Here is a 14,028-nt window from a genome sequence, read left to right as displayed (position 1 = left end):
CACATAAACTGGGTATACATACTGGGTGTTTCAGTGTCCTGCTCAAGAGGACTACAGCGATAGTGAAGACAAAGGGGACATCCACTTTTCCCAAGATTTATCACACACTTCTCTGACCACTTGGCCTGTTGTTTTGTGTCAACTATAGTGTTTTCCCTCCACAGGACAGAAGTCCACCCTTGGGCTAGAAAGGTCAATCAACTCACCGTCTACACAGGCCGGCCTTGCCCTGGTGGTGCCGGCGATCTGGCCTCTCCGGCAGGCGCAGCGGGCCGTCTGCCTGGCAATGGTCCGTCTGGGAACGCTGCTGTCTCTGTTGAGCATCACTATCTCACAGGTTCCCACCGCCAACTGGCCTGCCAAACACAGCAGCGAGAAACAAAGTACATGGCATTAGCATAATGAGACTGTAATGAACATATTACGGAGAAGCAACTGGTGTTCGAAGGTACAAACAACAGGGAGCCTGGATGCGCAGCCTTCTCTGTGGTCTGTGTAGCGCAGAGCAATTTAATATTCTCATTTAAAGTCTCAGATAGAAAAATGGAAAATTGATTTCAGCGCTCTAAAACCAGAAAACAGCAGGCTGCAGTTTAAATATGGCTACATGCTCTGTTGATAAGTGTCTTACAGTGATCATGTGGAAAACAAAGATCCCTCCAAGAATCTGTTAAAAGGATGTTTTCTGTTTGGCTAGTCATAACTGCAAGTTAACAAGCCTCCATGTTAAAAGCTCCAATATAAGAAAGTGCTAAAGGGAAGAAACAACATATGGACTGTTTTGTTTTTCATGGAGCTTTAGGGAAAAAAGTTTTTTGGATTGGAAGCATGAATTTGTTCAGAAAATTTGCCTAGCACAATATGAGAAACCAAGACTGTCCTCACCAAAACAACATCATTTATTTGAATGCAAAAAACAAAAACAACCTCTGTTTATGTGTATTAGAGAAGGATGTCTAATGGGCGTGCAAACAAAGGTTTTTGTATGTCAGAAACATGACATGCATACATTTAACATACATGTGTAAATCTAACCAAATCTTAACTACAGCAGATCAGATAACCTCCATTTGAACATGTTTTATATGCATTTGAGAAAGCAATGACAAACAACATATTGTGGGGGGATATTTCTCGAGGACTTGCTGAAAATATCCTGCATGAACAAACAAAATTCTCAGGGTTCAAAAATGGAAAAGATGTCATCCTCTTGGAAGCATGAATGTGCTCAGAAAATGTCATGGGGAGCTGCCCAAAACATTGTGATGTTTGAAATGAAACTTTTGGTGTTATATTGCAGATGGGTCGGGGGGGAGAATAGAGGAGAATTTCAATGAAAACAGAGCCTATACTTGGACCTACCCTTTACTAGTAAAACTGCAATATACTAACACAGAGACCATATGTCACATGCCAAAAATAGTATAACATCTGAATTACACATTTAACCAGGGGGAGTAAAATCATATTTTGAAATATGGAACATTATTTTTTTCTTATTTGACTGTTGAACTAGTGAATGAAACACTGACATTTGGCTGAAATAATGCATGATTTGGTTGACATGGCAGTCGCTGCTGGGCACTGCGCTCCAACAACAGTCCAATTTTCAAGCCAAGTTAAGCTCTACTGAGACGGCAAATGGTCAGAATGTCTTTAAGTGATGATTACCTTGCTCAGAAATCTCTGCAGTGTGTGCGCCTGCTATTCTTACACTTCTATCCAAGCACAGAGAATGACTTCAGGGTTCTCCAGGCATTACAAATTGATGGATAACTCCCAGGTCAGAGAACTGTAGTTAAGCGAGGTTTTTTTTTTTATTGAGTTTCAAGTTTGTCAGAATGTGATCTCTAAATTAATTACACTAAATGGAGATACTGACGTAAGCCTGTTTAAACTGCAAATGGACCAACACACACTTACACACTTATGTAAAACTATTCTTCTTTTTCAGCTTCGTGGCCACGAATGCAGCTCTACAGTTGCACATGTATGGCTCTGATGACCACTTCTATGTAGAGATGAGTCTAACTGAAATCTGTCCAACAGCCGTAGGCAAAAGAAAGAGGAGCAGTAATAATGATGTTTTCAATGTTTTGATTTATTAATTGAACCATGTGCATGACCTTTTGTAGCCGACACTTTGACTGAACGTTAAATGTTGAGGTCGCAGTTTTGTTTGGGTAAATTATTCAGAAACCTGAGGGAACAATACTTAATTGTCTTTTATTTAGGCTGTTCTGGTGTGTTTGAGGGATTTATGAACTGTTAACATCTATACACAAGCTTTAACCATAGTAAATTGCCTGAGGGTGTTTGTTGCTTTCAAAAACACATTTAGAAGAACAAATGTTTCAATATATGTAAATTACACATTTAACCGTATCACTTTTGTCATTTAAAATCAAAGTTTTATTGCAGTCTCAAATGAGAGCACTAAACTATGAATCAATAACCTGCTGAACTGCAGCTGAACAATAATAAAATGCGTGAGTGTATCAAATCTGACTCAGCTTGAACTCAACACATTTCTTAATATAAATGCACACGAAGTTTATAGCACTATCCAGGTTCCAGGTTGGAAGGTAAAAGCTCAGAAAAAGCGTGTAAATACCCTTCACCTCTGTAATTTATCTGGAAGAAGAAACATAGCTTCTTCCGTCTTTTCTTTATGGAATGGAAAGCTGCCAGTGGAAGCCATTCAAGCTGACACTGAAATAAAATCAGCTCTGGGAAGGTAGTTTAGGGAAGAGTCTGTGCCGCAGTTCCTGTAAGGTCAATCCCTGGCATTCACCAACCATCACTCCTTTATACTGCTGCTTCTAGTCGCTTCCCGACACCCTTAAAGCTTCATTAAGTGAGATGTTAACTGCTCTATAGCATGAAATGACTGTAATAATGGCAAAGGTTGAAGGGGTTGTTGATCAACACAAATGGTTCATAAAATTACTTCAGCTGAGGTGCTGAGGCTTCAAAAGTTTCAGGAGCGGCTGGGTTGCTAACAGGAAGACATCTTGGAAGTATTGCAAAGGATGATACCTACTGATCTTCTTCACCTTGTTACCTTTCTTTTAGAAACATCACCAAGTCAAAATGTATTCGAGCCATGAGGTGAAAAATAAACCTCATTCTTCTAGCTCTGAGCACTGCCTGTCAAGTGGTTTGTGATCATTTGTTCTAACACATATTAATTGAAGAATATCCACCATTTAAGAGTGTTGTAACAAGCAGTCCCTCAACAACACAGAAAACCCTTTAAGGCCCCTATCATATCAGTTGATTGTGGATGTGGATATTCCTTTTTTTGCATGCATTCTGCTGTGAATATTCATGGTCATTGGAGGATGGACCCCTAATGTTGTTGCTGGTGAACCCCTGACCTTACCACTAACACCACTATCAGCTCAAACTGATCACAAACTGAACACTTTCATAGTCTCCACAAGAGAAATCTTATAGCTCAGTTTCAGCCATGAGATTTCCTCCACTGCAGCCTCTTGGGGCCCCTAGTCAGACTTTAGACTTTGGTTTGAGTAGTTCTGAGTAACCATAATTGACACCCAACTTTTGCCAGACAAATGGATCAAATATACTACATCATAGTTAATGGATGAGTCGCTGGGCTCTCAGGTGGAGCTGCACTTTGTGTGTTAGGCTGATTAGATTGGTGTTGTATTTTTATATAAAATTATTACCTAGAGCAGTCTTGGGAGTCATAAAACACAATCACCTCTGCGAAGAACTGCTGTGCACATTTCATTTCACAGCATCAGCCAGACTTCCCACCCATACCCACCCACTACCCACCACCACCGCCACCAACACCACCACTTATCCCACCCTTTTTTTTTTTGCTGAGCCGAGTCCCTGTATGTTTGGAGGACAGAGGTGCCATCAGATATCAGCGCTTTCTGCCATGTTTCACCACTGAATAGATGAATGGGCTTTATACAATGGGCCTGAATGAGGAGAATAGGAAAGAAGGGGGGGGTGGAGGGAGTTGTGTAGTGTGTTAGTGGGCGGGGGTTGCTTTGTAAAGTGCCCTTAGCAAGGGCCAGCGCTCCATCATAGGTACAGGAGTTAATTCATGTGACAGGGGGTTTCTGTCACTCAGCAGCGTGAAGACACTTGGCCTCGTCTCTATTTCATATGATGAAATGTGCGTACGGCTGCGGCAGTGAGGAGTGTGCCGAGTGAGGGATGGCGCCACATTCTTACCCAGGCTCTGGAAACTGTCAGAAATGACGTCTTGAGGGCTACAGGAAGCCGATACAGAGTGCAGAGACTGGCTTTCAGCGCTGACTGGCAGTCTGATGACCTTATCTCTGAATCACAACACTACACAATTGCAAAGTGACTGGCAGCGCATACACACACACACACACACACACACACACACACACACACACACACACACACACACACACACACACACACACACACACACACACACACACACACACACACACAGGGGTTCAAACACACACCTTTGAGCAAAGACGTGCATCTGTGCTCTATATATCAGCGCCTGATCAGACACACTGCAGATCAGCAAAGTACAGGAGCACAAATATCTCAATATCTCTGCCTGCAATAGGCTGCCAGGAGTCCATGCTCGCTATCACAATGTTCCCCTAATTCAACCTGCGTCACAGCAGCACTGAGAACCACTGGGCATGATGAGGTCATTAACCTCTAGATACATTTGTTATCTAAGCGTGGTAGATGCAGGGTAAGTATAGAAAAACATACACCAATTTTCATCTTTACTCTTTTCCAACTGGTAACTGTTTCTTATTTCAAGTTGTAATTACCAACGCAATATTCATTTCATCCTTGCTTATCTATTTTATTGTTTGTTTCTCCAATTAAGACAGAGCTGACACATTGGTGGTTAGTCCAAACTGATACAATACCTTTATCAGATTTAACAGGCAATCAGAGCTCTGCACTGCTCCTGTACAACTGAAACCAGATTGGGGAGCTGTTAAGCAAGGCTCTGCTTCTCCTCAGGGAATTTGCCATAAAATTATATGACAGGCTGCACTGAGTGAACTATGACAAAGATTCCATTTCCATATTAAAACAATCTTCCTTTATAGATTGTAATTACTTGCTGGCTGCTAAAGATGGAAGTGAGGTTTTACAGTGTTTTATTGCAAAGAGCGTCTTTGAAAGCTATAGTTTCAAACCATATTTATTAAAAATCCCACTTCTAGTAAAGCTTGCGCAGTTAATTATTCATGACAATATGTATTGTATTTCCCCATAAAGACCCAGCTATAGTTCAGAGCCACGCTGTGCTGGCTTGGTTTAAGCGTCCTGGCAGTGGATCTAACTGGTTTTCCAATCACACTCTAATCACTACACTCGCATACAATAATAAGTGTGAGTGATTATCTTCTTTCCATTGTATGTTCCTTTCTTGATAGAAGTGCTGTTCTCAAGGATGAAAATGGAGCCACCAGTTTAAAGAGCATGAAAATCATATTAACATGTATCAAATCAGATATGAATTCAACTGATCTTCTATGGAAGATTTAAAACATTGTGTGAGACGTTATAAATATTAATGGTGCAGGTAATCAGTCAAAATTGATTTGTAGTGGCTGTAGTTATCAAATTTTAAAATGTAATGAGCATTGACTCACCCTCCCTGTCCCCCCCAATCTTCCATCCAGCTACCTCAAACTGCTCCGATTTATACTTTTACCTTTGAAAGCTTAATGTTTAGAGCTACTTTTAATTTTTATTTCATTTTATTATCGATGGTGGATTTACCAAATGAGTTAAATGTACTACATTTATGCAATGCTTTTTCATTGGAGCAAAGAGTCACATTCACACACACACACACACACACACACACACACACACACACACACACACACACACACACACACACACACACACACACACACACACACACACACACACACACACACACACACACACACACACACACCATTGGTGGTGGAGCTGCTATGTAAAGTTCAATTTGGGGTTTTGGTGTCTCAAGGACACTTCAACATTTGGACAGGAGGAGCCAACCGCACGATTAATGGATGGAGAGAAAGCTTTGCATTCATCTGTTTTCTCATGCATAGAACTTTCTCTTTGGCAGAAATCCACTCAGTTTAAATAAATAAACAAAATGCACTTAATCTACAATGAATATTCTGTTCACTGCATCGGTGTGATGTGCATCAGCGCTTGTCAATTTCCGAGTACAATATTACCTTATTGGCATGAGTGTTTTGACGTGAAAACTTATATAATAAAGAAAATATCGCTAGTCGCTCTCAAGGTGAACATTCTCTGTTATAATATCTGACAGTAACATCACCTGTCAACACTGAAATTGGGAAAACAATTTAGTAGTGTGAGAACATAACTTCTATGCACCTGTAATGGGATGCCCATCTATGTCACATCCCCTTGACCATCTCCCATATGTAGCCTACATGTCAAACACTTCCTTCTCTATTCCAGTCACAGTGTACAGTCGCTTTGTGATGAGATGTGTTGACAGCTGTAGACATATTTTTCTTTTCTGGTCCCCTATTACAACCACTGAAACTGCTACACTCCGAAAATAAAACTTTTTTGGCTGTGTTGATTATATTAATGATAAAATCGTACATCCAATCCGATTGTACATCCAATCAATACCAGGTGACATTGATAAACTTCAAAGAGTAATTTAAAATATTCATCTTGAAACACTCGAACAAGAAAACCTAATGCAGAGGTTTAAGACAAGCATGAGGCCTATTTTTTGGATTTTTTTGCTGACGGACGACTTACACAGTAAGTGATTATCAAAATGACTTACTTTGACATAGTGCTGTTATTCACAGTGTTATATTACTTAAATAGGTGTCTAATGAACTCAGTCCTGGATTCAACCTCCACTGCTGCCCTGATTTTGACTGCAGTACTAAGATCTAATCTCCCCTGCATGCCCGTTCTCATCTCACAGCTCTGTCTGTTATTAACAACTCAGGGCGACATCAAACAGCAAGCTTATTCAAGTGAGCATATGCTAGTCAAGGCAGCCACAGCCAAGCGCATCTCATTACCTTAACACCATTTGACGCGTGCGGCACAGTAGGTAACATGTAATAGAACACCAGGTGAGAGAGGCAGATGTTTGACTGACCCGATGCTATACGCTTCCTGACACCGCCATGATCTTCTGCTGCTAAACAAGTGGGGCAGCGGAGCACTGGAGCGAAAACATGCACTTTATATTAATGTGCTTGGTTTAAAGGGAATACCACCACTTGATTTCACATGCTATTTGAATACTCTACAGCAGTGCGATCAATATTTATGCAAGCGAACAACTCTGTGCTGAAGTCAGAGGACCTGTAATGGTACCTAAGAATGCAATTTAATCTAAAGCTGACAGAAATGAATCAGGAATGATGGTAAAGGGAAGTGAGGGAGCAGCCGGGGTGAGTTTGAAAAGGGGGGGGGGGGGGGGGGGTCTGTTATGCTATTACAGGATGAAGCTCACTTATCTGCAAGCAGTAAAATAAGCACTGTGTTGGCACACAGTCAGTCCACCATTTATTGTTCTGGGGAGCAGTTCCACTTCTCACATCCTGATGACAACACAGGCTGGAGTTTCTGCTCTAAAAAGCTCTCCTTATTCACAAATGCGTACCTGAACTGTTTTTGAATGTGGGGAATTTTTTTAAAGCTGCGCCAAGCACGATTTTTATGCAATCACGAGCCCCCGGTGCAGATGCAGAGGAAGAGAGGGAAAGCTCTCCACCCACACCAACTCAGATGCTGGAGATATGCTCTATTTACCCAAATTTAATTCTCGTGTCAGGTGTGTACACTTCTCCACCCACAGGGAATGACAAATTGAAACTTCTCGTAGCAGCAGTAGCATAGCGCACCCTCGGGAGAAAGTCGGACTCAACAATGTGAGATTGTTTCATTTTTCACTGGAAAGCAGGGGCACGCTGTATGGAGTTTGCTAACATCACTTTATAGGACTTGTATGTCTTTGCAATTTAGTTTTTCATAGAGTTACCACTCTGTCATTTAGAGCTGCCATTGTGTGACATTGCCGAGGGCGGCTTTAAAATAGAAAATAGAAAATATTCCCCTTACATACATTCCCTGCTAGGACTGACACTGTAATTTAGGTCTAGTCTGCGATATGTCTTGTACAGTATACATGATGGAGATTTGTGACTTGAATTGTTGCAGTGATGCAGCACAGTCCGGGCTGCAGTGATATTACAAAGTAAAGTACACTCAGACAATTGGTTGTGGGTGAATACAGGCTTGAGGCATAAAGAGTGAATGTGCAATATGCCTTACAAAAGCAGACAGTAGCTCTGCTGAATGTAATGCAGAGAGGACTGTAAAGTCACAGTGACTCACTTCAAATTTCACTCAGAGAGCCCCTCCAGGATGCCCTCCTTCTTTAATGCAAACACAGAGAAAACGGTGAGAATCAGAAGACTATTATGCCCCCATAAGTACTGTACAGTAGTGCGTGATTGCATGAACTGCAGCTTTAATATTCAAGCCTAGCCCTCTCAGAAAATATGATCATGGCATCAGGCGGAAAATAGAATAGGACACAAGACAGAAGGAACATAACTCAAATCATTTGCACTACTCTGCCAACGATGGAGCAGTTTCAAGCCCAGAGCTTTCCGCAGAGAAAATAACAATGCAGAAATACACTGAGCGGTGCACTACACTCAACCACAAGGGAGGTCAAAGCTGACGGCTAGAAAGAATTCATATTCAAGGAGCTATGAAATAAGAGCTTTGCGTGCTGCCAAATTGATTTAGCTGTAAAAATTCTTTTCATTTTGTTCCATAAAGACGCTCATACTTTTACAGCTTCTCCGCCTATAGAAGCAGGCCTCGATGATTTGCTTACAATTTACAGCCAAGGTCATAATCAAAGCGGGTCTCCCTTTGCATGCTTAATGCCGCCTTGAAGAAGAATGGAATGGAAATCATCCTTTTCACTTCAAAAAGTCAGTAATTCTCTGCTACTCTGATTAGTTTAATGCTTGGGTGGAGAGGGCCTGCTCCCCGAGTTAAAAGAGAATACCAACCAAAGATTTTTAAATTCATCATTCTGGTGCCCCGTGAAACTAGCTGTCTCCCACACAGGAGGTGATTTGTTAAAAAATGGAAAGTGCAACCATGATAGCATTTGGAATGATTCATCAGGATATCATCAAGGCTGGTTTGTGAATGACATTTGGACAGGAAACATCAGAGACACATTGCAGTCCACGACGCAGAGCGTGGACTGACTGTGTGAGTTGGTCATCAATGGAGCAGCTCTGTACCGATTGTTAGGCCACAGTGAGTCATTTCAAAATTTAGTGACATAGCCTGTAGTCATATCTCATGAAAATGTGCACTGTCATTCCCATCGACAGCTTGTCCCGCAGAGCAGGATAACAGAATTGAGTGTTGCCTCTGCTCCTCAGCTCCAGGACACTATTATTTGTGTTCAGAAGCACTGATTGGATTATTCAAACAAATCATAGTGACTCATTGATAATGACATGTGACGTGATGTAAAAACACATTCAATGCTGAGTTTAGTTTGCAGGTCTGTAGCTGAATACAAGTCATTTGGTTCAATTTAACTATCATTATTTTAATCACCTCTGCTATATCCCACATTGTACATAAGCCTGTTTTGCAACATGGCAATGGATGTTTAATTTGTTTAACTATGATAGTTGTTATAAAGGAGTGAATGTTGAGCAAACAATGAAAAGTGCGCCAGGAACCAGAAATTTAAAGATGCATTATTGATTTTTTTTTGGCCACTTGGGGGCAACGGAGCACACTGAAAACACAATATCTGACATGTTACCAACTTTTAACCTTGTTACGGATAATGTGAGGCAATTACATATTTACATATCCAATGCATGACACAGTGCAATTGAGACGTGTTTCTGGCCACCTGTTGAGGGTAAGTCCAATGTTTACTTTTTTTGCTTTTTTTCGGTCTTTGTTAGATCCTGAGAAAAATATCTGGCTGTTAAGTTCAGTTTTTTCAGCAGCTACAGAAGTTCCCAACCGTGAATGTCGACCATTCGGTGCAGGCAGTTACCATACGATGTTTGTCAGAATATTTTTACTGAAAACAGCTGCCTATTGTTAAAGTGAGAGTGACGTTTGCAGGCAGGAAAACACTAAAACAATGGCCCAAAAGAGGCCAAAAGATGCTCTCCAGACATGTCCTAAGACGTATGAAGATACTCTGCCTGGAACAATAATGTGTGTCTGATATGGTTTTTCTGCAAAAAAGTTTAAAATCTCAAAATGATATCTGCTCCTTCTCCCTTATTAAAAATTCTAAAACAATGACTATGCAAATATCATGGCTGCACACAGCAGTGCAGCGGCTTCTTGTACCGAGAAGGTATAGCCCCACCGAACTTCTGTATATTATCAACAACTTGCCTGTCTCACTTCCACCGAAGTTTGGAGCAGCGCTCAGCAGACTGTAGCTCCTGAGGACACAATGTCCTGCAGCAGCGGACTAGCGCAGCAGACTACAACGGCTTAGAGACGAGAGGAAGCGGAGTGCACGGAAGCAGAAGAAGGTTTGGCCGGTCTGTTAGTCAAGTTAAAAGCTAGCGTGACCAGGATAGCCATTTCATCGCTCTTTCTGGTCACTTTGGCTCACTGGATAACAAAATGGATTTAATCCGACTGGGACTGATTGTTCATCAGGAGATGAGGAACTGTTGTGTTTTTCTCCTGACAGAAACTTGGCTTACAGCAACATGCCATACTCAGCTTTTCCACTCAACATTACTCCTCCATGCAGATTAAAATCAGCTGTCAGAGAAAGCCAGAAGAGATAAACTCTGCATATAGTTCCCTTTAATTATAAATGATTGGTTACTTAGATTTATGATGCAGGAAATCATACCTGACTGAACCTGTGTTTTAAAAGCAGAAATGCTTAGCCATGGCATTGACTGCTAATTTGCCTCCTGACATGTCTTGTAGCATGTGAAAAACACTACATGGACATGTTAACAAGGTTAAAAACTTGATTTTCTTTGGAAGCGGTCTTTAAAAAAATCTGATAGCGGCAGAGCTGGGTGATAATACTCAGTGGGTTTGTCGCCAAAAACCTTTCACACAGTAATTTGTAGTTGTACTACTGTACAAATTGTTAGATTGACAGATGAATTTTAGACAATGTGTTGCAAAAAACCCACAGCAAGGCGTGCTTGCGCCTTAGTGTTGCTACTTCTAAGATGCAAAATGATTTAGTTTGATCATGTTATTTCACAGGTGGACTTTTCATGTTTCCACCTTAAGTCGAAACATGGGCTATTAGCATTAAAATTCTGTGAGCTGACTTAGAGCAAAGGCCAACTGTCTGTCCACCTCCAACTTACAAATGTGGTTAAAAATGCTCCGACCTCAAAATGAATGTCCCCTCCTCTTCACACACACACACACACACACACACACACACACACACACACACACACACACACACACACACACACACACACACACGCGCACACACACACACACACACACACACACACGCACACACACACACACACACACCGACCCAAAAGGTTTGTGGTTGACAAAGCAGAGAGGAGTTGCCACCGCTGTCTGACTGCACCACTGAACCGCAATGTGGTCCAGTGAGGAAATCCAGACATTTCCAAATTTATCGTTGAATAAACTGGCAACGTAGAAAGCAGCTGACAGGCCATTCATCGTTGCCGGCACTGGCCCAATGGCTGCGCGGACAGGGCTGCTGTGCTTTGATTTCCTGTCCTGGCCACCATGACAGATGAGCCACGGAGAGGGTGGAGACGACACAGCCTCTCACCACCACAAGGCTTCACCTCTCTGCCCACTAGTTCACCCACATTCATCTCTGCTTCCAGGACCCTCTGGGTCTGTGGAGGTGGACATTGTAGTAAGATGGTATTCAGTCCTAGAAAGTGAGGGTGCTTTGACTCCATCAGCAGTGTGCAGTCAAAAAAAATAAAACTGTAAACTGAAGTTACCACTAGCTGATGAAACAATCAAAAAAACAGTGGTGGTCCTTTTAAAACAGCACTCACTGGTCAAAAAAGTCAATTTCAAAGGAGGATTTTAGTAGGATTTGAAGATTACAAGTATGGATTAAAAAAATACTACATGCCTCATTCTTAAAATTCAGCTCACAGCTGGAAAGAGGAGTGAGCAACATACAGAGAATGTCAAGGCTCAAATCATATCCAGAGGTTATAACTATCAGGCCAAACCCAAGAGACTCTATTTACTGTGGGAATATCAAGGGCGGTAAAGTTCACAAGAGATTGATTGAATGATTTTGTACGATAACACGCTAATGAGATCACTTTCACATGAAAACAAGTCAATAATAAATGGCTGAGGGGAAGGTTGGGGGGGGGGGCTGTGGCTCCTCAGATAATAGCTTTGAGAGAAGGTTCAGGGGTGGTAATAACAGACTGGTGACAGCAGCATTTTGGGTGAAAATTCTGCAAATTAGAGACAAAGGGAGCACATTTCAGCACACAGGCGGGTTCATTTTTCACTTTAGTGTCTACTCTTGTTCCCAGCAAGCTGCCAAAGACATTGATGTAGACACTATCCCTCCTTCACAGCAGTAATTATGCTGCTGGCCAATACTTGATTAACAGATCTAATCTGCAAATTTAGTGTTCAACATCTCCCAACAAGTTCCAGTGCTTTAAGCTTGTTCTCTGTGTCTTTGACAGCACTGGCATCCGAAATGTGTTGTCGTGGTCGGCAGCCAGTGAAGTGCAGAGAAACATCCTTTTGCTTTCTATTCTTTGTCAGGATGAAGGTGTAATTGCACCAGCGTATGTATTATTCAAGAGGAAAGCATGGCGTGGATGGATATAGCCTTAACCTGGGTGAAATTATAAAGCTCTGAGGGTACAAGTCAGACTGTTTACTGTCTGCACCAGAAATTAAAACACACTGACTTGCTTAATTATGGCTTCACCAAATTATCACTCCACAAGGTATCAAAGAGCCTATTGTTGCAGCATCAGAATGAAGAAAAAGTATGAGGTTACAGTAGTTTGGCAATAAGGTTACAGTGTGGAGAAACTGTATAAATGTCCAAATACAAAGTTTAAACTTGTCCAATAGGGATGTTATTATGAATATTGGTTTATGGCAATATGACACAAGCTCTTAGGAATATTATAGCGCTATCAAACTACGTTGTTTTGTCCAGTAATGTCACTATGCACTGGGTGCTCAGTATCACATACTTCCTGCAGGGATAATATTATAAAGATACCAAATCGGAATAGAAAAATATCATAAGGTCATTATCATTTGACTATGATGATCACAGACACATTATAAGTCTCTTTAGGGCTGTTTTAGTGAGCATGATAGAGGATTTTCTTCAGGATCCTAGGATCTGACCACACCGTAAGCAGCTGCATCCCAATAAGAAGCCCTTAGAGACAGTGGTGCTGCTGACAAAGTAATACATAGCTGTAAGTGTCCTTACCCTCTCTGAGCAGATGGGAGTAGATGAGCCAGAGGAGCAGCAGGCAGCAGAGTGACGCACCTCCACCTGCGGAGAGCGTCTTCACTCCAGACTGCATCCTACACCTTCAACCTTTTTAGATTATCCAAACTTTGAACGCTCAGTGCTGCTCAGATGTCAAGCAGATCAGCGGAACAGTGGCTAATCCAGTGGCGTCTCCACAGCCTGTCGTCGGCATCCATTTTGAGGTTATAATAGGAGAGGGACTGATAAAAAAAAACAACAAAAAAAACAAAAACCCTCCTTGCGTTTCAAATTCCCTCGGTGAGCCGCATATCCATCAGGGGTGATCAACACATACGCACCAACGCACAGGCTACAATGTCACCAGATCTGACCAAGTTTACGCAGCAGTGGTTGCAGGAGCACAAATTCACCGGCTGGCTTCTGCACAAAACTGGAAGTATGTAGAGGAAAAAGAGTGAGCAGCAGTATACCCC

General features: G+C 41.7%; 1 protein-coding gene across 1 annotated transcript in view; it reads right to left on the bottom strand.

Annotated features, from left to right (window-relative positions):
• The window catches only part of tafa5l (TAFA chemokine like family member 5, like), a 47,494-nt gene extending 33,848 nt beyond the window's left edge, over positions 1–13,646 (bottom strand). Inside the window, exons 1-2 of the mRNA XM_062426603.1 lie at positions 13,550–13,646; positions 207–356 (exon numbers count right to left, since the gene is read on the bottom strand). Of these exons, the coding sequence (XP_062282587.1) occupies positions 207–356; positions 13,550–13,646 (247 nt within the window). The remainder of the gene's footprint in view (positions 1–206; positions 357–13,549) is intronic.
• Positions 13,647–14,028: the final 382 nt, after the last annotated feature.

The sequence above is a fragment of the Scomber scombrus genome, chromosome 10 (genome assembly GCF_963691925.1).
Source record: "Scomber scombrus chromosome 10, fScoSco1.1, whole genome shotgun sequence".
NCBI classification, from domain to species: Eukaryota; Metazoa; Chordata; class Actinopteri; order Scombriformes; family Scombridae; genus Scomber; species Scomber scombrus.
The sequence above is the reverse complement of the archived record's forward strand: the minus strand, read 5'-3'. Positions and strand labels throughout refer to the sequence as shown.